The sequence below is a fragment of the Mobula hypostoma genome, chromosome 10 (genome assembly GCF_963921235.1).
Source record: "Mobula hypostoma chromosome 10, sMobHyp1.1, whole genome shotgun sequence".
In the NCBI taxonomy this organism is placed as follows: Eukaryota; Metazoa; Chordata; class Chondrichthyes; order Myliobatiformes; family Myliobatidae; genus Mobula; species Mobula hypostoma.
Genome location: NC_086106.1, coordinates 31244850 through 31259706, shown reverse-complemented (window position 1 = coordinate 31259706; position 14857 = coordinate 31244850). Strand labels below are relative to the sequence as shown.

General features: G+C 47.2%; 1 protein-coding gene across 2 annotated transcripts; it reads left to right on the top strand.

Moving 5' to 3' along the window:
• The first annotated feature begins 2154 nt into the window (after positions 1-2154).
• LOC134352797 (zinc finger protein 84-like) lies at positions 2155-5906 on the top strand. 2 transcript variants are annotated; one of them, XM_063060270.1, is made up of 2 exons: positions 2155-2183; positions 4198-5906. In XM_063060270.1, the coding sequence occupies exon 2, from the start codon at positions 4464-4466 to the stop codon at positions 5739-5741; it is 1278 nt and encodes a 425-aa protein (XP_062916340.1). In that variant the 5' UTR covers positions 2155-2183; positions 4198-4463; the 3' UTR covers positions 5742-5906. The 2 variants fall into 2 exon arrangements, with proteins under 2 accessions (XP_062916340.1, XP_062916341.1); XM_063060271.1 differs by lacking the exon at positions 2155-2183 and adding an exon at positions 2249-2385.
• The last annotated feature ends 8951 nt before the right edge of the window (positions 5907-14857 follow it).

The window sequence follows — 14857 nt, the reverse complement described above, 5'->3', positions numbered from 1 at the left end:
CTGTGATCATGGCTGATCATCCGCAATCAGTACCCCGTTCCTGCCTTCTCCCCATATCCCTTGACTCCGCTATCTTTAAGAGCTCTATCTAGCTCTTTTTTGAAAGAATCCAGAGAATTGGCCTCCACTGCCTTCTGAGACAGAGCATTCCACAGAACCACAACCCTCTGTGTAAAAATTTTTTCCTCAACTACGTTCTAAATTGTCTACCCCTTATTCTTAAATTATGGCCCCTGGTTCTGGACTCCCCCAACATTGGGAACATGTTTCCTGCCTCTAGCGTGTCCAATCCCTTAATAATCTTATATATTTCAATCAGATCCCCTCTCATCCTTCTAAATTCCGGAGTATACAACCCCAGTCGCTCCAATCTTTCAACATATGACAGTCCCGCCATCCTGGGAATTAACACCCCATCACACTATGTCAGAAGGGTGTTCCCTCCACTCCCATCATCTATCTGGGACGCCCCTCTCTCTACTCTGGTGCGCCCTTTTCCCTCACCTCCAACACCGCCTCACCCATGCGTCTGAAAATTCAAAAGTCAAAGTGAAAACTAAGTTATTCGATGTATTTAACACGGAGGTTGACACGTGCTTGATTAGTAAGGGTGTCAAAAGTTTCAGGGAGATTGCAGGAAAACAGGATCAAGAGGGAAGATAGATAAATCAGTGATAATCGAATGGTGGAGAAAACTCAATGGGCCGATTGGTCTATTTCTGTTCGTATGCTTTATGGTCCTGAATCATGTCGATTGTGTTAGTGTATTTTCTGACCTGGACAAAATTGTCCGATGAAGTAAAACGTAGTCTGTCATAAGGGATGATCCGAAAATTCATAATTCAAAATAAATTGATTATTCACACACACACGTGTCGCTAAATTTTACCCCGATATTCATTCCCCTGTGGGCATTAGTGCATAGCGGTTAGTGTAACACTTGACCTAGATTCAATTCGCGCCACTGTTTGTCCGTTCTCCTCGTGGGTTGCCTCCATGTGTCCCGATTTCCTCCCACATCCCAAAAAGGAGCAGTAAAGTAGGATAATAGTAGGTTACGCGAATGCAATTGGGTTGTGGAGGCTCATTGGATGGGAAGTGCGTATTACTGTGTTGTATCCCAAAGTAAAATGGGTGGTTCCGCGCTCTTTTCAACGATATGGGATAATTTCACTGATTTCAATGGCCTCTGTCTCACACAGCTGGGTGGCTGCAATACACCGGTCCCCTCCACAGTATGAGAAGAAACGGTCGGTAAATCTTCAACGGAGCAGGATCGGGAAGCAAACAGGGGCCAGCGCAAGGCAGGGCTTGGGGCTACGGAGAGGAGGAAGGAATAAGACCAGGAGGATGTCATTGCAAATGAAAGATCGGCAACATTGGGAAACTGATTGACTGGAACAAAAAAAAGTTTATTCCTACAAAATGCTGGATGAACTCAGCAGCGAGGCAGCATCAGTGGAGCGAAAAGGGTGAAGGGGGGAAAGTTTAAAAAGAACATGGGGGGGGGCTTCTTCACACAGAGAGTGGTGGGAGTATGGAATGAGCTGCCAGGTGAAGTGGTAAATGTGGGCTCACTTTTAACATTTAAGAAAAACTTGGACAGGTACATGGATGAGAGGTGCATGGAGGGATATCGTCCAGATTAGTGGGACGAGGCAGAAATATGGTTCAGCACAGCCAAGAAGGGCCAAAATGCCTGTTTCTGTGCTGTAATGTTCTATGGTTCTATGGTTCTATGATATTTCAGGACTGGAGAAGGATTTCGGCCTGAAGCATCGACTGTTTATTCCTCTATGTAGATGCTAACTGGCCTGCTGTGGTCTATATTTCCAGCATCTGCAGAATTTCTTGTGTTTTGGTTTTATACCTGCATTTGTGTGTGGACTTTGTCCCTTAAAATACGGAATACCTGTTGATATCGAGTATATTGTTTATGGGAGCTTGTTAAGGTAGCTGCTGAGCTCTTCACATAAAAGCATTGACTGGATTTAAAGTTTCTGGGAGAGGGGTATCAGCGCTTTTTTTTACACAATAAATGGCACCTTGCATACCCAGAAGGCTCAGCGCATCAGAATTCGCTGGCAGAGACCCGCCGATCACACTGCGCATGGGCTGAGGTCACAGACCGCCAAAATCACGCATGCGCACAGTGGACAAAAGACTCTGGAACTTCGCGGCAGGTAGGAGCGGGGCTCGGACGGGGTTACATCAGCACCCGCGTCCGCAGCCTGACTGAGGGACAGTTGCTACGGTCGCCGGACACACCGTGGCTCTGAACCCCGGAACGGTCCTGCTCGTTTCCCTCACTCTCTTTCCCACGATTCGCACCCGGGCCCCAGGTGCTGAGCGCTATTTCTCGGCTCCTGCGTAGCTCTGCGACAGGTACTTCTGGCTAGGATTTCCCCTCAGTTCACGTGGTGTGTTTGGAAACGCAGACCGAGGGAATGGGAACAGTTGAATCTCCCAGACACAGCCGAGCTTCAGCAATCTGAATCGAATTTGAAACGGAACAGAAATTGAGTTAGTCACGGTTATAGAACTTCTTGGAAAATAACGTGCTTAGTTAAGCCTCCGCTCCCAGTGCAATTCTCCATAACTTCCGACATCCCCAATGGGATCACACCACAAAGCACATCTTTCCCTAACCACCACCTCCCCCATCCCACTTTAGTCTTTCCGCAGGGATCGCTCCCTACTCAACTCCCTCTCCAATCGTCCCTCTTCACTGATCTCCTTCCTGGCACTTATCCTTGCAAGTGGATCAAATGCTACACCTCCCTCACTACCATACAGGGCCCCAAACAGTCCTTCCAGGTGAGGTGACACTTCACCAGTGAATGAAAGGTCTGTTGGGGTCATGCACTGTGTCCGGTACTTCTGGTGTGGCCTCCTGTATGTCGGTGAGACCTGACGTAGATTGGGAAACCGTTTGACCAAGCACCTGTGCACTCTCAGCAAGAAAAAGCTGGATCTCCCAGTGGCCAGCCTTTCCAATTCTACTTCCAAATCCCATACGTCAGTCCATGGCCTCCTCTACTGCCGTGTTGAGGCCACACTGAGGTTGGAGGAGTGTGGGCATGAACGTTGCTTTCCTGAAATTCCGGGAATCATCCCCCCCCCCCATTTCACCATTCTTCATTCTTGTTTTTCTCTTACACTTTCCCTTCTTATTTGCCCATAACCTCCCTCTGATGCTCACCCCCTTCCTTTTATTTCATGTCTTCTGTCCTTTCTTGTCAGATTTCCCACTTTCCTTGTTCTGGTTTCAGCTATCACCTACCACCTTGTACTCCTTCCTCCCATCCTGCCATTCCCACCCCCCCCCCCAATGGCCTTCCTGCTCTGACCTCAGCTTTTTTTCCAGTCCTGATGAAGGGTCTAGGCCTGAAATGTTGACTGGTTATTCCTTTCCATAGATGCTGCCTGGCCTGCTGAATTCCTCTGGCTTTTTGTGTGTTGCTGGTGCTCCGTTCATCCAATTAAAATGTCAATTAGTGCTGAATAGAATAGAAAACAAAACCCTTGCATTCACTTTGGTTCTTCAGCAAATCACCAATTTTCTACCTCTCCTGGTTCTGGATCTTTCTACCCGTGAGAGCATGTTTCGTCCCATTCTCTCTGGGAACAGACTGATATCAGACACCTTTATCTGGGGTAACCAGTGACCTGTAGCACTCACACTGGTGGGGGAGGGGGGTTTGAGTACTTGGAAAGTCTCCAGAGCGGCCATGTAATATCATGTGCTCTTTGTAGCTCTGTGGGACATGACCAGAACCTGAAATAATACTGACTGGGAGAGACAAACTGAGCCAAGTCACAGATTGACAACAGGCAGAAATGTCCATTCGGATATAGACAGAAAGATAGAGAATTTAGTTGTCAACAACAGGAATTCTGCAGATGCTGGAAATTCAAGCAACACACATAAAAGTTGCTGGTGAACGCAGCAGGCCAGGCAGCATCTCTAGGAAGAGGTGCAGTCAGCATTTCAGGCCGAGACCCTTCATCAGGACTAACTGAAGGAAGAATTTAGTTGTCAGTTGGAATTCCCAAACCATGCCCAGTTAGACAATGAGGATTTGTTCCTCCATCTTGGGTTGAACTTTGTTGCAGCAGTATAATGTTAGAGCTCAATTATTTGATTGGCAATGCTATCCTTCACCCATTGATGTCTTTTGTAAAATCTTCTTACAGGTTGAAAACAGCAAAGAATTTCTGAATGGGGATCTTGAAAACAAAAACACGTCAGTTCTGCTGTCTTTGTCAGCTCACCAGCATTTGAAAACAATCAGTCTCTGAATGTAGAGGAGGAGATGCTTGAGAAGACAGCACAACAGTCACAGCAAGGAGAATCCGAACACGTGTTCAGTGTCGGGGTGAGATTTGGATGAACCTACCTGTATCTTCAAGTCATTGAAGGAGTGACCAGATATTTCCTTGTACGCCAGTGAGTTCAAATCATGGAGGGGCCATTCACCTGCGCCGTGTGTGGGAAGGGATTCTCTCAGTGTGCCCAGCTGATCAGTCACCAGCGTGTTCACACTGGGGAGAGGCCGTTCACCTGCGCTGAATGTGGGAAGGGATTCACTCGGCCATCTCATCTACTGGCACACCAGCGAGTTCACACTGGGGAGAGACCGTTCACCTGCTCTGAATGTGGGAAGGGATTTACTGAGTCGTCTAACCTGCTGGCACACCAGCGAGTTCACTCTGGGGAGAGACCGTTCATCTGCTCGGTGTGTGGGAGGGGATTCTCGACTTCAACTCAGCTGATGAGGCACCAGCCAGTTCACACTGGGGAGAGACCGTTCACCTGCTCTGAATGTGGGAAGGGATTCACTCAGTCATCTAACCTACTGGCACACGAACGAGTTCACACTGGGGAGAGTCCATTCACCTGCTCTGAATGTGGGAAGGGATTTTCTCGGTCATCACACCTGCTGGCACACCAACGAGTTCACACTGGGGAGAGACCGTTCACCTGCTCTGAATGTGGGAGGGGATTTACTCAGTCAGTTAACCTACTAGCACACCAGCGAGTTCACACTGGGGAGAGACCGTTCACCTGCTCTGAATGTGGGAAGGGGTTTACTCGGTCATCGAGCCTTCTGGCACACCAGCGAGTTCATACCAGAGAGAGCCCATTTGTCTGTTCTGTGTGTGGGAAGGGATTCACTCGGTCAACTCATCTGATAAGACACCAGCGAGGTCACACTGGAGAGAACCCGTTCACTTGTTCCATTTGTGAGAAAGGGTTCACTCGGTCAGCTCAGCTGCAGATCCACCAGCGAGTTCACACTGGGGAGCGACCTTTCACCTGCTCTGAATGTGGGAGGGGATTTACTCAGTCATCTGACTTACAGACACACCAGCGAAGAAGTCACAGTGGGGAGAGGCCATTCAGCTGCTCTGAATGTGGGAAGGGATTTACTCTGTCATCTTCTCTTCTGAGACACCAGCGAATTCACACGGGGGAGAGACCATTCACGTGCTCTGAATGTGGGAAGGGATTCACTCAGTTATCTAACCTACTGGCACACCAGCGAGTTCACACTAGGGAGAGGCCATTCATCTGTTCCACGTGTGGGAAGGGATTCTCTCAGTCATCTCAGCTGATGACACATCAGCGAGTTCACAGTGGGGAGAGACCATTCACCTGCTCTGAATGTGGGAAGGGATTCACTCAGTCGTCCAACCTTGTGACGCACTACCGGGTTCACACTTGGGAAAGTGCTTAAATAAGCAGCCTGCTGGATATTTAACCGTCACAGTTTCTGAGTCCACAGACACATTCAAAAGCGATTGTAGGTGTCAGACTAATTATTTTGCTCTCATCAAACCATGTCTGCGCCCCAGTGATTGGGATGGGAAGTGTTTCTTATTTAATGGGATTGGAGTTTAATATTCTGGATCTGAAACAAATAAATGAATTCTATTTTAAACACTGTCTCGGGTACTTAGTTGATCTACAACACACCCAGTGTACAGTTAGGACCCAACACAGTCCAGCTGGTCCCTGCCCATGTTTCTGTTCCACAAGATTTCTTTCAAGTCCATCCCTGCTTTTCACCTCTCACTGTCTGTGTGGTGTTGGGTGGAGGGGCAGGTCGTTTCAAGGAAGCGGGTAGTTTTGAGAAACCAGAAGGATTTGGACAGGTTAGGAGAATGGCCCAAGATGTGGCAGATGGAATATAACGTAGGGAAGTGTATGGTCATGCTCATTGGTAGAAGGAGTAAGTGTGTAGACTAATTTCTAAACGGGGAGAAAATTCAGCAATCAGAGGTGTAAATGAACTTGGCAGTCCTGCATGATTCCCTGAAGGTTCACTTGCAGGTTGAGCCGGTGGTAAGGAAGGCAAATGGAATGTTAGCATTTATTTCCAGAGGGAAGAATATAAGAAGAAGGATGTAATGCTGAGGCTTTGTAAGGCGTTGGTTAGGCAGCACTTGGAATACTGAGAGCCATTCTGAGCCATTTCTCTAAGAAAAGACGTGCTGGCATTGGATAGTGTCCGGAGGAGGTGTACGAGAATAATTCCAGGACTGAATACGTCAACGTTTGAGGAGCATTTGATGCCTCTGGGCCTGTATTTGTCGCATTTTCAAAGAATGGGGCGGGGGAGGAAGGATCTCATTGAAACCTACTGAATACAGAGTGGATGTGTAAAGGATATTTCCTGTCATGGGGGAGTGTCGGACTAGAAGGTGCAGCTTCAGAATGGGTGGACGTCCCTTTAGAACAGAGATGGGGAGGACTTCCTTGAGCCAGAAGGTGGTGAATCTTTGGAAGTTATTGCCAGCAATTTTAAAGCAGAGTTTGTTGGGTCTTGATTAGTAATAGTGAATAGCAGGAATCTGTCCTTCCGGGCAGGTTTGCTCGAGCTGTTCAGAAAGGTTTCACATAATTTGGCACGGGTTGGGAACCAGAGTGACAGGGTGGGGTAGTTATCTTACAAGCAGAGGCAGTGTGTAGTAAGGCTGCTGGCAAGGAGAGGTTGGTGATAGGACAACATTGCAGTCAACGAAATGAGTTCCAATGTCACAATTAGATTTTTTTTCTCTGTCACTGACTATGGTTTGTATTTCCTCAATGTCAACTTGTGGATATGCCTTGGACTGTTTAGTGTTTAAGTGTTTGTCTTTGCACTAAGCCCTGATTTTTCACTTTGTTCTCTGGGTATCTCATTTGATATCATGGGCGTTGTTTAGCTCTTTGTTTTTATCACTTGGATTCAATCTGGGTTAATTTAATTAGCATGGTATTGTCAATGTCTGTAATTCCTACGTGCTTCAGGGTACATTTCGGAGGGAGGGGGCATGCAAACTCCTCTTTGTTGGATCGCTGTGCTTCTTTCTCGGGTGGAACTCAGACCGAGCTCTCCTGTGTATTGTCAGAAATTTCTGTTCATTGTTTGCCTGAGTTTTTATTAGTTTCCGAGTTTTATTCGAGTTGCCAAAGTCTCCTTGAATGTTGCATTTGAGTTCGCTAGTTATCATCAGTGCCAGACTTCGGGACGAAAGGTCCCGAGTTCGAATCCAGCCGACTCCCCCGCACGCTTTCCATCCGTGCTGGGTTACGAGCTGGTGATCTCTTTGGAAACTCTCCCGGCAGAAGGCAATGCAAACCACTGCTGTAACTTGCCTCGTACGCGGTTCCCCTCTACGACAGAGAGGCGTGGAGGGAAATCGTTTGCTAACCGGAGAAACTCCGGATGCGACGTACCGATCCTAATTATCTTTACAGTACGACCGAACCGGGAGAATGAGCTCAGCAGGATACGACGTGCGATCTGATCTGGCAAAGCAGAGTGCCGCGGTCAGTAGGCACGAGCAGCAGCTGCACACAATGACCATGTCTCTATCGGCCATCGAGGAAATTCTAAAAGCTCAGGGGTCAGGTATGCCTCGACCTCTGGGGAAAGAGTGTCGATACCTCCCTATGTCTGCCTACTCCAGAGGGCTTTGACGGGAGTCTTTTGTGCCCCGGGTTTATAACCTAGTGTTCTCTAAGGTTCGATTGGATGCCCTGCCGCACAGGTTTCCTACCGAACGAAGTAAATTGGTTTGCATTCTTTCCCTCCCCTCCGTTAAAGCTCTGGAATGGGCAACAGCAAGGTGTGGGAGAGGGAGAGGACCCGAATGCTCCTTTATTGGTCCATTTATCGACGCCCTAAATCACCACATCAGTATGCAGCAGTCGGCTGCAAGTCTTCTTGGCGTAAGACAGCGGCCGAGAAGCGTGGTGAATTCAGAACTTTGGCTCCAGGGAGTGGGTGGAACAGCCAAGCTGTGGTGGCGTGTTCTACAACGAGCTCAGCAATAATTTAAAAGATGAACTGGCAGCTCGCAATCCGACACCGGACCCGATCGATTTGGCCATGCACCTGACAAAGCGGCGTCAGCAGATCCCCCGGCTTCTATCCTTCTTGCCCTCGCCCTCCTCCAACCTCACCATTTCCTCCCGCAGGTCCTTCGCCGACCTACTCACCTGACGCCGTGGAACTAATGCATTTGCGCAGAACACGGCTCTCGGTTGCTGGTCGCGGCCGAAAATTTAAGGAGAGACGTTACTTATACTGTGTGGGGGCTGGGGCATTATCGGGCTATTTCACCCAGGAGGTCGGGAAACTCCAGGGGAGAGTGACAGTCCCTGGGGCGTGTCCCATTAGTACTTCCCCGGGGGTTACATATACACTCTTGTTTGTTGTGGAGTTTCACATTCGAGCATTTGGTGACTCGGGTTCAGCGGGTAACTGTGGGGTCGCACGACAAATGGGGCCCCTCTCTCTGAGCTTGATCATATTCTCGTCGCCAGTGCCTTGGACGGTGCGGAGCCGGTTTGCTACATTTCCGGAGGTTCGGCCTCAGGATACGCAATCACCGTGGGACATTAAAGTTTCACTTGGTTAGATCCCTCTTATTCCTGGGTACCCAAGGTGTCCCTGTGATTGATTGGTCCCGGGGAGTTATTATTCATTGGGCCCCTGCGTGCCAGAATGTGTGTTTCTCGCCGGGTTCCCAGAAGTGCGAGGATGTGTCCTGACCCCCAGAGACCAAAATGAAGACCCCTGAACCTCAATCCCACCGTCTTGAGTTAGGTCATAATGAGATGACCTGAAACTCAGATCTCCTAGGAGCTGTTAGCGAAATAAAAAAAGGCTACCTCGCTGTCACCCCGTCGTAATTATGATCCGCCATTGCGTTACTGCCGGGCTCCTGCCCTTCCCGAGGCAGACTGTTCTTTCTCTAGCTGCTCCTGAGAGACGGGCTGTGGACGATTACCTCAAGGAGGCGTTAGCAGCGGGGTTTATCGCACCTTCCACTTCTCCTACAGGGGCGGGGGATTTTCTTCGTAACCAAGAAGGACGGGCAGCTTGAGACCGTGTATTGATTTTAACAAGATCTTAACAAGGTTACTGGTAAAATCATTACCCCTTGCCATGAACGAAATCAGCCTTTGATTTATTGCAGGGGGCCAAAGTTTTCACTAAATGGATCACAGGAATGCCTGTAATTTAATTCTGACTCCACGGCGAGATAAATAGAAGGCAGCGTTCTATACCCCACCGGGCATTATGAATACCTAGTTATGCCCTTTTGGGCTTAATAACGCCCCGGCAGTTTCTCAGGCGTTCATCAGTGATGTCCTGAGGGCGATGTTAAACAAGTTTGACTCTGTGTACTTGGACGATATTTTGATTTTTTAAATTCAAGTTCTTGCCAGGAACAGGTATCCCATGTTTGGCAGGTCCTTCGGTGTTTATTAGCGAACAATGCATTTGTCAAGATAAAGAATTTACATGTTCGTACAGTCTCCGTTTTAGGATTTGTTAGTTCCCAGGGAGACCTGTTCATGGATCTAGATAAAACTGTGCCGTTCGGGACTGGCCGCTCACACCTCTGTCAAGCAGGTTCAGAGATTCTCGGGGTTTGCGAACTTTTATAGGGGATTTATTAGAAATGTTGGCTGCTCCCTGATTGATCTTACCAAGAAAGAGGCGGCTCGTTTCTGTTGGGCGGTAGAGGCGGAATCAGCCTTTAACCACCATTTTTTGTAATATATTTTTTATTGAAGTTCATCATCAAACAAACAATTCCATAAGATTCTTCAGCTACTGTACATATTTATCATAGAATCATATTTGTCACAAATCTCCACATAATATTTACCTGATACACTTATAGAAAGGAGAGGAAAGAAAGAACAATGGAAAGAAGAAAACTATGTACAGAGTAGGGAATGTTTTTTTTACAACATATTCATTGACTTGTGAGAATAAAATCAGGCCTATGAGGTGTTATGTAGTTAAACCATTTTTCCCAGTATGAATCAAATTGCTCCAACTGACGATTAACAGATGCTGTTATCTTCTCCATTTTGTAAATGTCCATTGTAACTTCCATCCATACACTTAAAGTTGGGCTCTCCTGTGATAACCATTTCCTGGTAAGGGTCTTTTTACCAGCCATCAGCAGTATATTCATTAAATATTTATCTCCTTTCAACCATTTTTGAGGTATATACCCAAAATATATGGTCTTACTTTCTAAGGGTATTTCACATTTAAAGTTGTCTCGTAGGGCATTATGTATCCCACTCCAATAGTCTTTGATAACGGGGCATTCCCAGAAAATATGATAATAGTTTGCATTTTGATTTCCACAATCTCTCCAGCAAACAGGGAGGTTACTATCATAATGGGATTTCTAGCCTTTAACCACCTTAAGAATACTGTACCGCCAACCCCTCATTTTTATTTTTTTTGGAGATACCATACAGTAACAGGAGGTACAGCCCTTAAAGCCCAATTACACCCATGAGTAATCAACTTAAAAAACTGCACCCAGAGAAAACCCACACAGTCACGGAGAACACATAAACTCCTTACAGTGACAGGAATTGAACCCTGATCACTGATGTTGTGATGGCGTTATGATGATGCACAACTGTGTCATCCTAATTTTATTCCGTAACTTTGTGTGACACCTTTCAAAGTCCTTCTGAAAGTTCAAACATACTATATCCATCCTTTTCCAGTCACAGCACCAACAAACTTAAAAAAACGGTCAATCATCATTTTCTTATCATAACTCTATGTTGGAATCATAGTGATACACAGAAAATGAACTTTTTGCCAAATACATGCCAACTACTGTACATACACTAAAACTACATTGTTTTATTCTTCACAAAGTTTTATTGTCCTCACCTACCAGAGTTAAAAAGGCAATTGTTCTTGCATCATCTGTTATAATCAGCAGTGAGATCAGAGATTAGTTTTATTTACTGGAGTGTAACTCAGTTCCTATTTATCCAGTCTGAATTCCACTGCATGCCCACATTTAGGACTGGAGAGCTTGGCAGGCTTTGGAAGCCACACCACCGGCTCTCAGTTCATCTGCTGGTGCACCAGGTGTTGTGGAATCGATGAACAAGAGAAAATCTGCAGATGCTGGAAATCAAAGTAATACACACAAAACGCTGGAGGAACTCAGCAGGCCAGGCAGCATCTATGGAAAAGAGCAAACAATTGATGTTTCGGGCTAAGACCCCTCATAAGGACTGGAAAACAGGGATGAGGTCAGAGTAAGAAGGTGGGGGGGGGCAGAGAAAGAGGTACAAGGTAGTAGGTGAAACTGTGAGAGGGTGAGGTGTGAAGTTAGGAGCGGGGAAGTTGATTGGTGAAAGAGATAAAGGGGAATCTGATAGGAGAGGACAGAAGGCCATGAAAGAAAGAAGGTGGCAGATCACCAGCAGGTGGTGATGGGCAGGTATGGAGATAAGGTGAGAGAGGGAAATGGTGAAGCGGTGGGGGGAGAGAGAATTACCGGATGTTGGAGAAATTAATGTTCATGCCATGAGGTTGGAGACGACCCTGACGGAATACAAGGCGCTGATACTCCAACCTGACTGTGGCCTCATTGCAGCAGTAGAGGTGGCCATGGACTAACATATTGAAATGGAAATGGGAAGCAGAATCGTAGATTGGGAAACCGCTTTGCTGAGCACCTATTCTCTGTCAACAAGAAAAAGCTGGATCTCCCGGTGGTCAGCCTTTTCAATTCTACTTCCCAATCTCATATGTCAGTCCATGGCCTCCTCCAATGATGAGGCCATACTCAGGTTGGAGTAGCAGCACCCTATATTCCATCTGGGTAGCCTCCAACCTGATGGCATGTACATCGATTTTTCAAACTTGCGGTAATTGCCTCATTCACATTGTTCTCTCTCACACCTCATTTCCTTACCTACCCTTCACCACCCCGCCCCCCGTGCTCCTCCCGCATATGAATAGTGGCTCTCTGATGCCCACAAATGATATACAATATCACGGAAATCAATTTTTTTTAAGAGCAAGCGAGAGAAAGCAAGAGAGAGCGTGAGAGAGACCACGAGAGAGAGAGCGCAGGCGAGAGAGCGAAAGCAAGCAAGAGAGCGAGCGAGAGAGAAAGCGAGAGCGCACGAGCGACCCCGAGACAGAGAGAGAGAGAGAGAGAGAGAGAGACAGAGAGAGAGAGAGAGAGAGAGAGAGAGAGAGAGAGAGAGAGAGAGAGAGAGAGAGAGAGCGCGCGCCATGGCAGAGTGTTCCAAAAAAATATATAAAACGTACGTCACCCCAGACTACACTAAAGTGTACCCCTGCCTCATAGGGGTCAAAATAATGACAGTGTTGCTCACTGCACTGTTTGCAACAGTGACTTTTCTCTTGCCCATGGTGGGTTAAGACTGTAAAAGGGACGTGTTGAGGTGAGCTTAACAGGTGTCATTCGTTCATTAACATAGCTAACGTTATTTAAACTAGCTGGCCGGCCGCTAAGGAGCTACTCTATTGCAGACATCCCACCTCTCCCGGAAGTCTCCCGCAAATTGATGGTGCTTTTGCAGGGTGGGATGCCTGCTTTCTGTCCTCTATCAGATTCCCCCTTCTCCAGACCTTTATCTTGTACACCAATCGACTTTCTGGCTCTTTACTCTACCCCTCCCGGTTTCACCTATAACCTAATACCCTGTAACTTCTTCCTCTCCAACCCCCTCCCCTCCAACCCCCCCCCATCTTAAGCTGACATCATCTCTTTTCTTCCCAGTCCTGATGAAGGGTCTTGGCACTAAACGTCGACCGTTTACCCTTTTCTGGCCTACTGAGTACTGTACCTTTGGGATTCTGTGTGTGTTACTGTGGAATCAATGGCTGCCTCGTCGATCACAATTACACGGGTGCGAGTGACCGCTCCACACCACCGATACACAAGCGCTGCCGTGCACATTTTAGGCCGGCGGCAGCTCGGGGAGGTTGGTCAGGGACGGGGCTGGGGAGGGTTTATCCTCACCGCGACGCTTGTGGCGCCCGTACCGTCTCTCTCCCCGGTCGGGAACCGCTCCTTGGCATCGCGGCATCGCGGCCCCGCGGCCCGGCGCTCTGCTCCAACCCTCCGCCCACTGTCGGTGACGTCACGTCTGACGTCAGGCTCTGGGGATCTGGGCAATCGACCTTCTGCAAAGTTGCATTGAGCAGCGCCTGTCACTACTTCGCTATTGTAATGCCAGAGAAATACATTAACAACAAATCAGAGTCACGAGAGATTCTGCAGATACAGAAGCTGAGAAATTTTTTTAAAAAACAACAAAAGGTAAAGATAGGTGGAGGAGAAGGTAGTTTTGAGGAATCAGATGGGCTACAGAAAAATTTAGACAGATTAGGAGAATGGACAAAGAAATGGCAAATGGAATACAATGTAGGGAAGTGTATGATTATGCAGTTTTATATAAGACATAAAAGTGTAGACTATTTGCTAAACAGAAATTAAAATTTCTGAAGTGCTAAGGGACTTGGGAGTCCTCGTGGAGTTTTCCCTAAATGTTCATTTGCAGGTTGAGTTGTTGGTGAGGAAGGGCAAATGTGATGTTAGCAATCATTTCAAGATGACAAGAATACAGAGCAAGGTTGTAATGTTGAGACTTTATAAAGCTCTGATGAGGCCTCAGAGTATTCTGAGCAATTTTGGGCCCCTTATCTAAGAAAAGCTGCAGTGACATTGGACAGGGTTCAATGGAGGTTCATGAAAATGATTCAGGGATTGAAAGGTGGAGTGTTTGACATCTCTGGGCGACAATACAGGGAAAAGATCCAGATCCAACTCTCCACCAACAACGCACACAGTTTATGGCAAGGTCTGCACACCATCGCAGACTTCAAAGCTAAACACAGTGGTGTTTCCAACATCACTGCCTCTCTCTCAGATGAGCTAAATCTTTTTTACGCTTGGTTTAATATTGGCAACACTGAGACCCCAAAGAAAGCAGCTGAAGAGACCTGCACCTTGGTCACCTTTGAGACTGAAGTACGTAGGTGTTTCCAATGAGTAGGTGTGTTTACAGAAATTTTTAATCTCTCCCTCTTCCAGTGTGGTGTGCCCACCTGCTTCAAAACATCCACCATTGTCCCTTCACCTAAAAAGACCAAGATAACATGTCTGAACAACTGGCATACTATCATATTCACCTCAATAATAAACAAATGCTTTGAGAAGCTGGTCAAGGAATACACCTACAGCATGATGCCTCCCACACTGGACCCTCCTACAATTCACCTACCGACACAACCGGTCAACAGATGACGCAATAGCCACAGCTCTACACACTGTCCTTACACATCTGGAGAAGGAGGGTGCTTATGTGAAAATGCTGCTCTTGGACAACAGTTCAGCATTCAACATCATAATTCCCTCCGGGCTCAACAAGAAGCTCAGAGTCCTCGGATTTCACCCTGCCTTGTGCAGCTGGATCCTGCACTTCTTGTCAGATTGCCAGCAGGTGGTAAGAATAGGCTCCCTCACCTCGGCCCCTCTAACCCTC

Coding starts and splice junctions, on each gene's coding strand:
- LOC134352797 (XM_063060270.1), top strand. CDS start 4,464: ATGGAGGGGCCATTCACCTGCGCCGTGTGTGGGAAGGGATTCTCTCAG.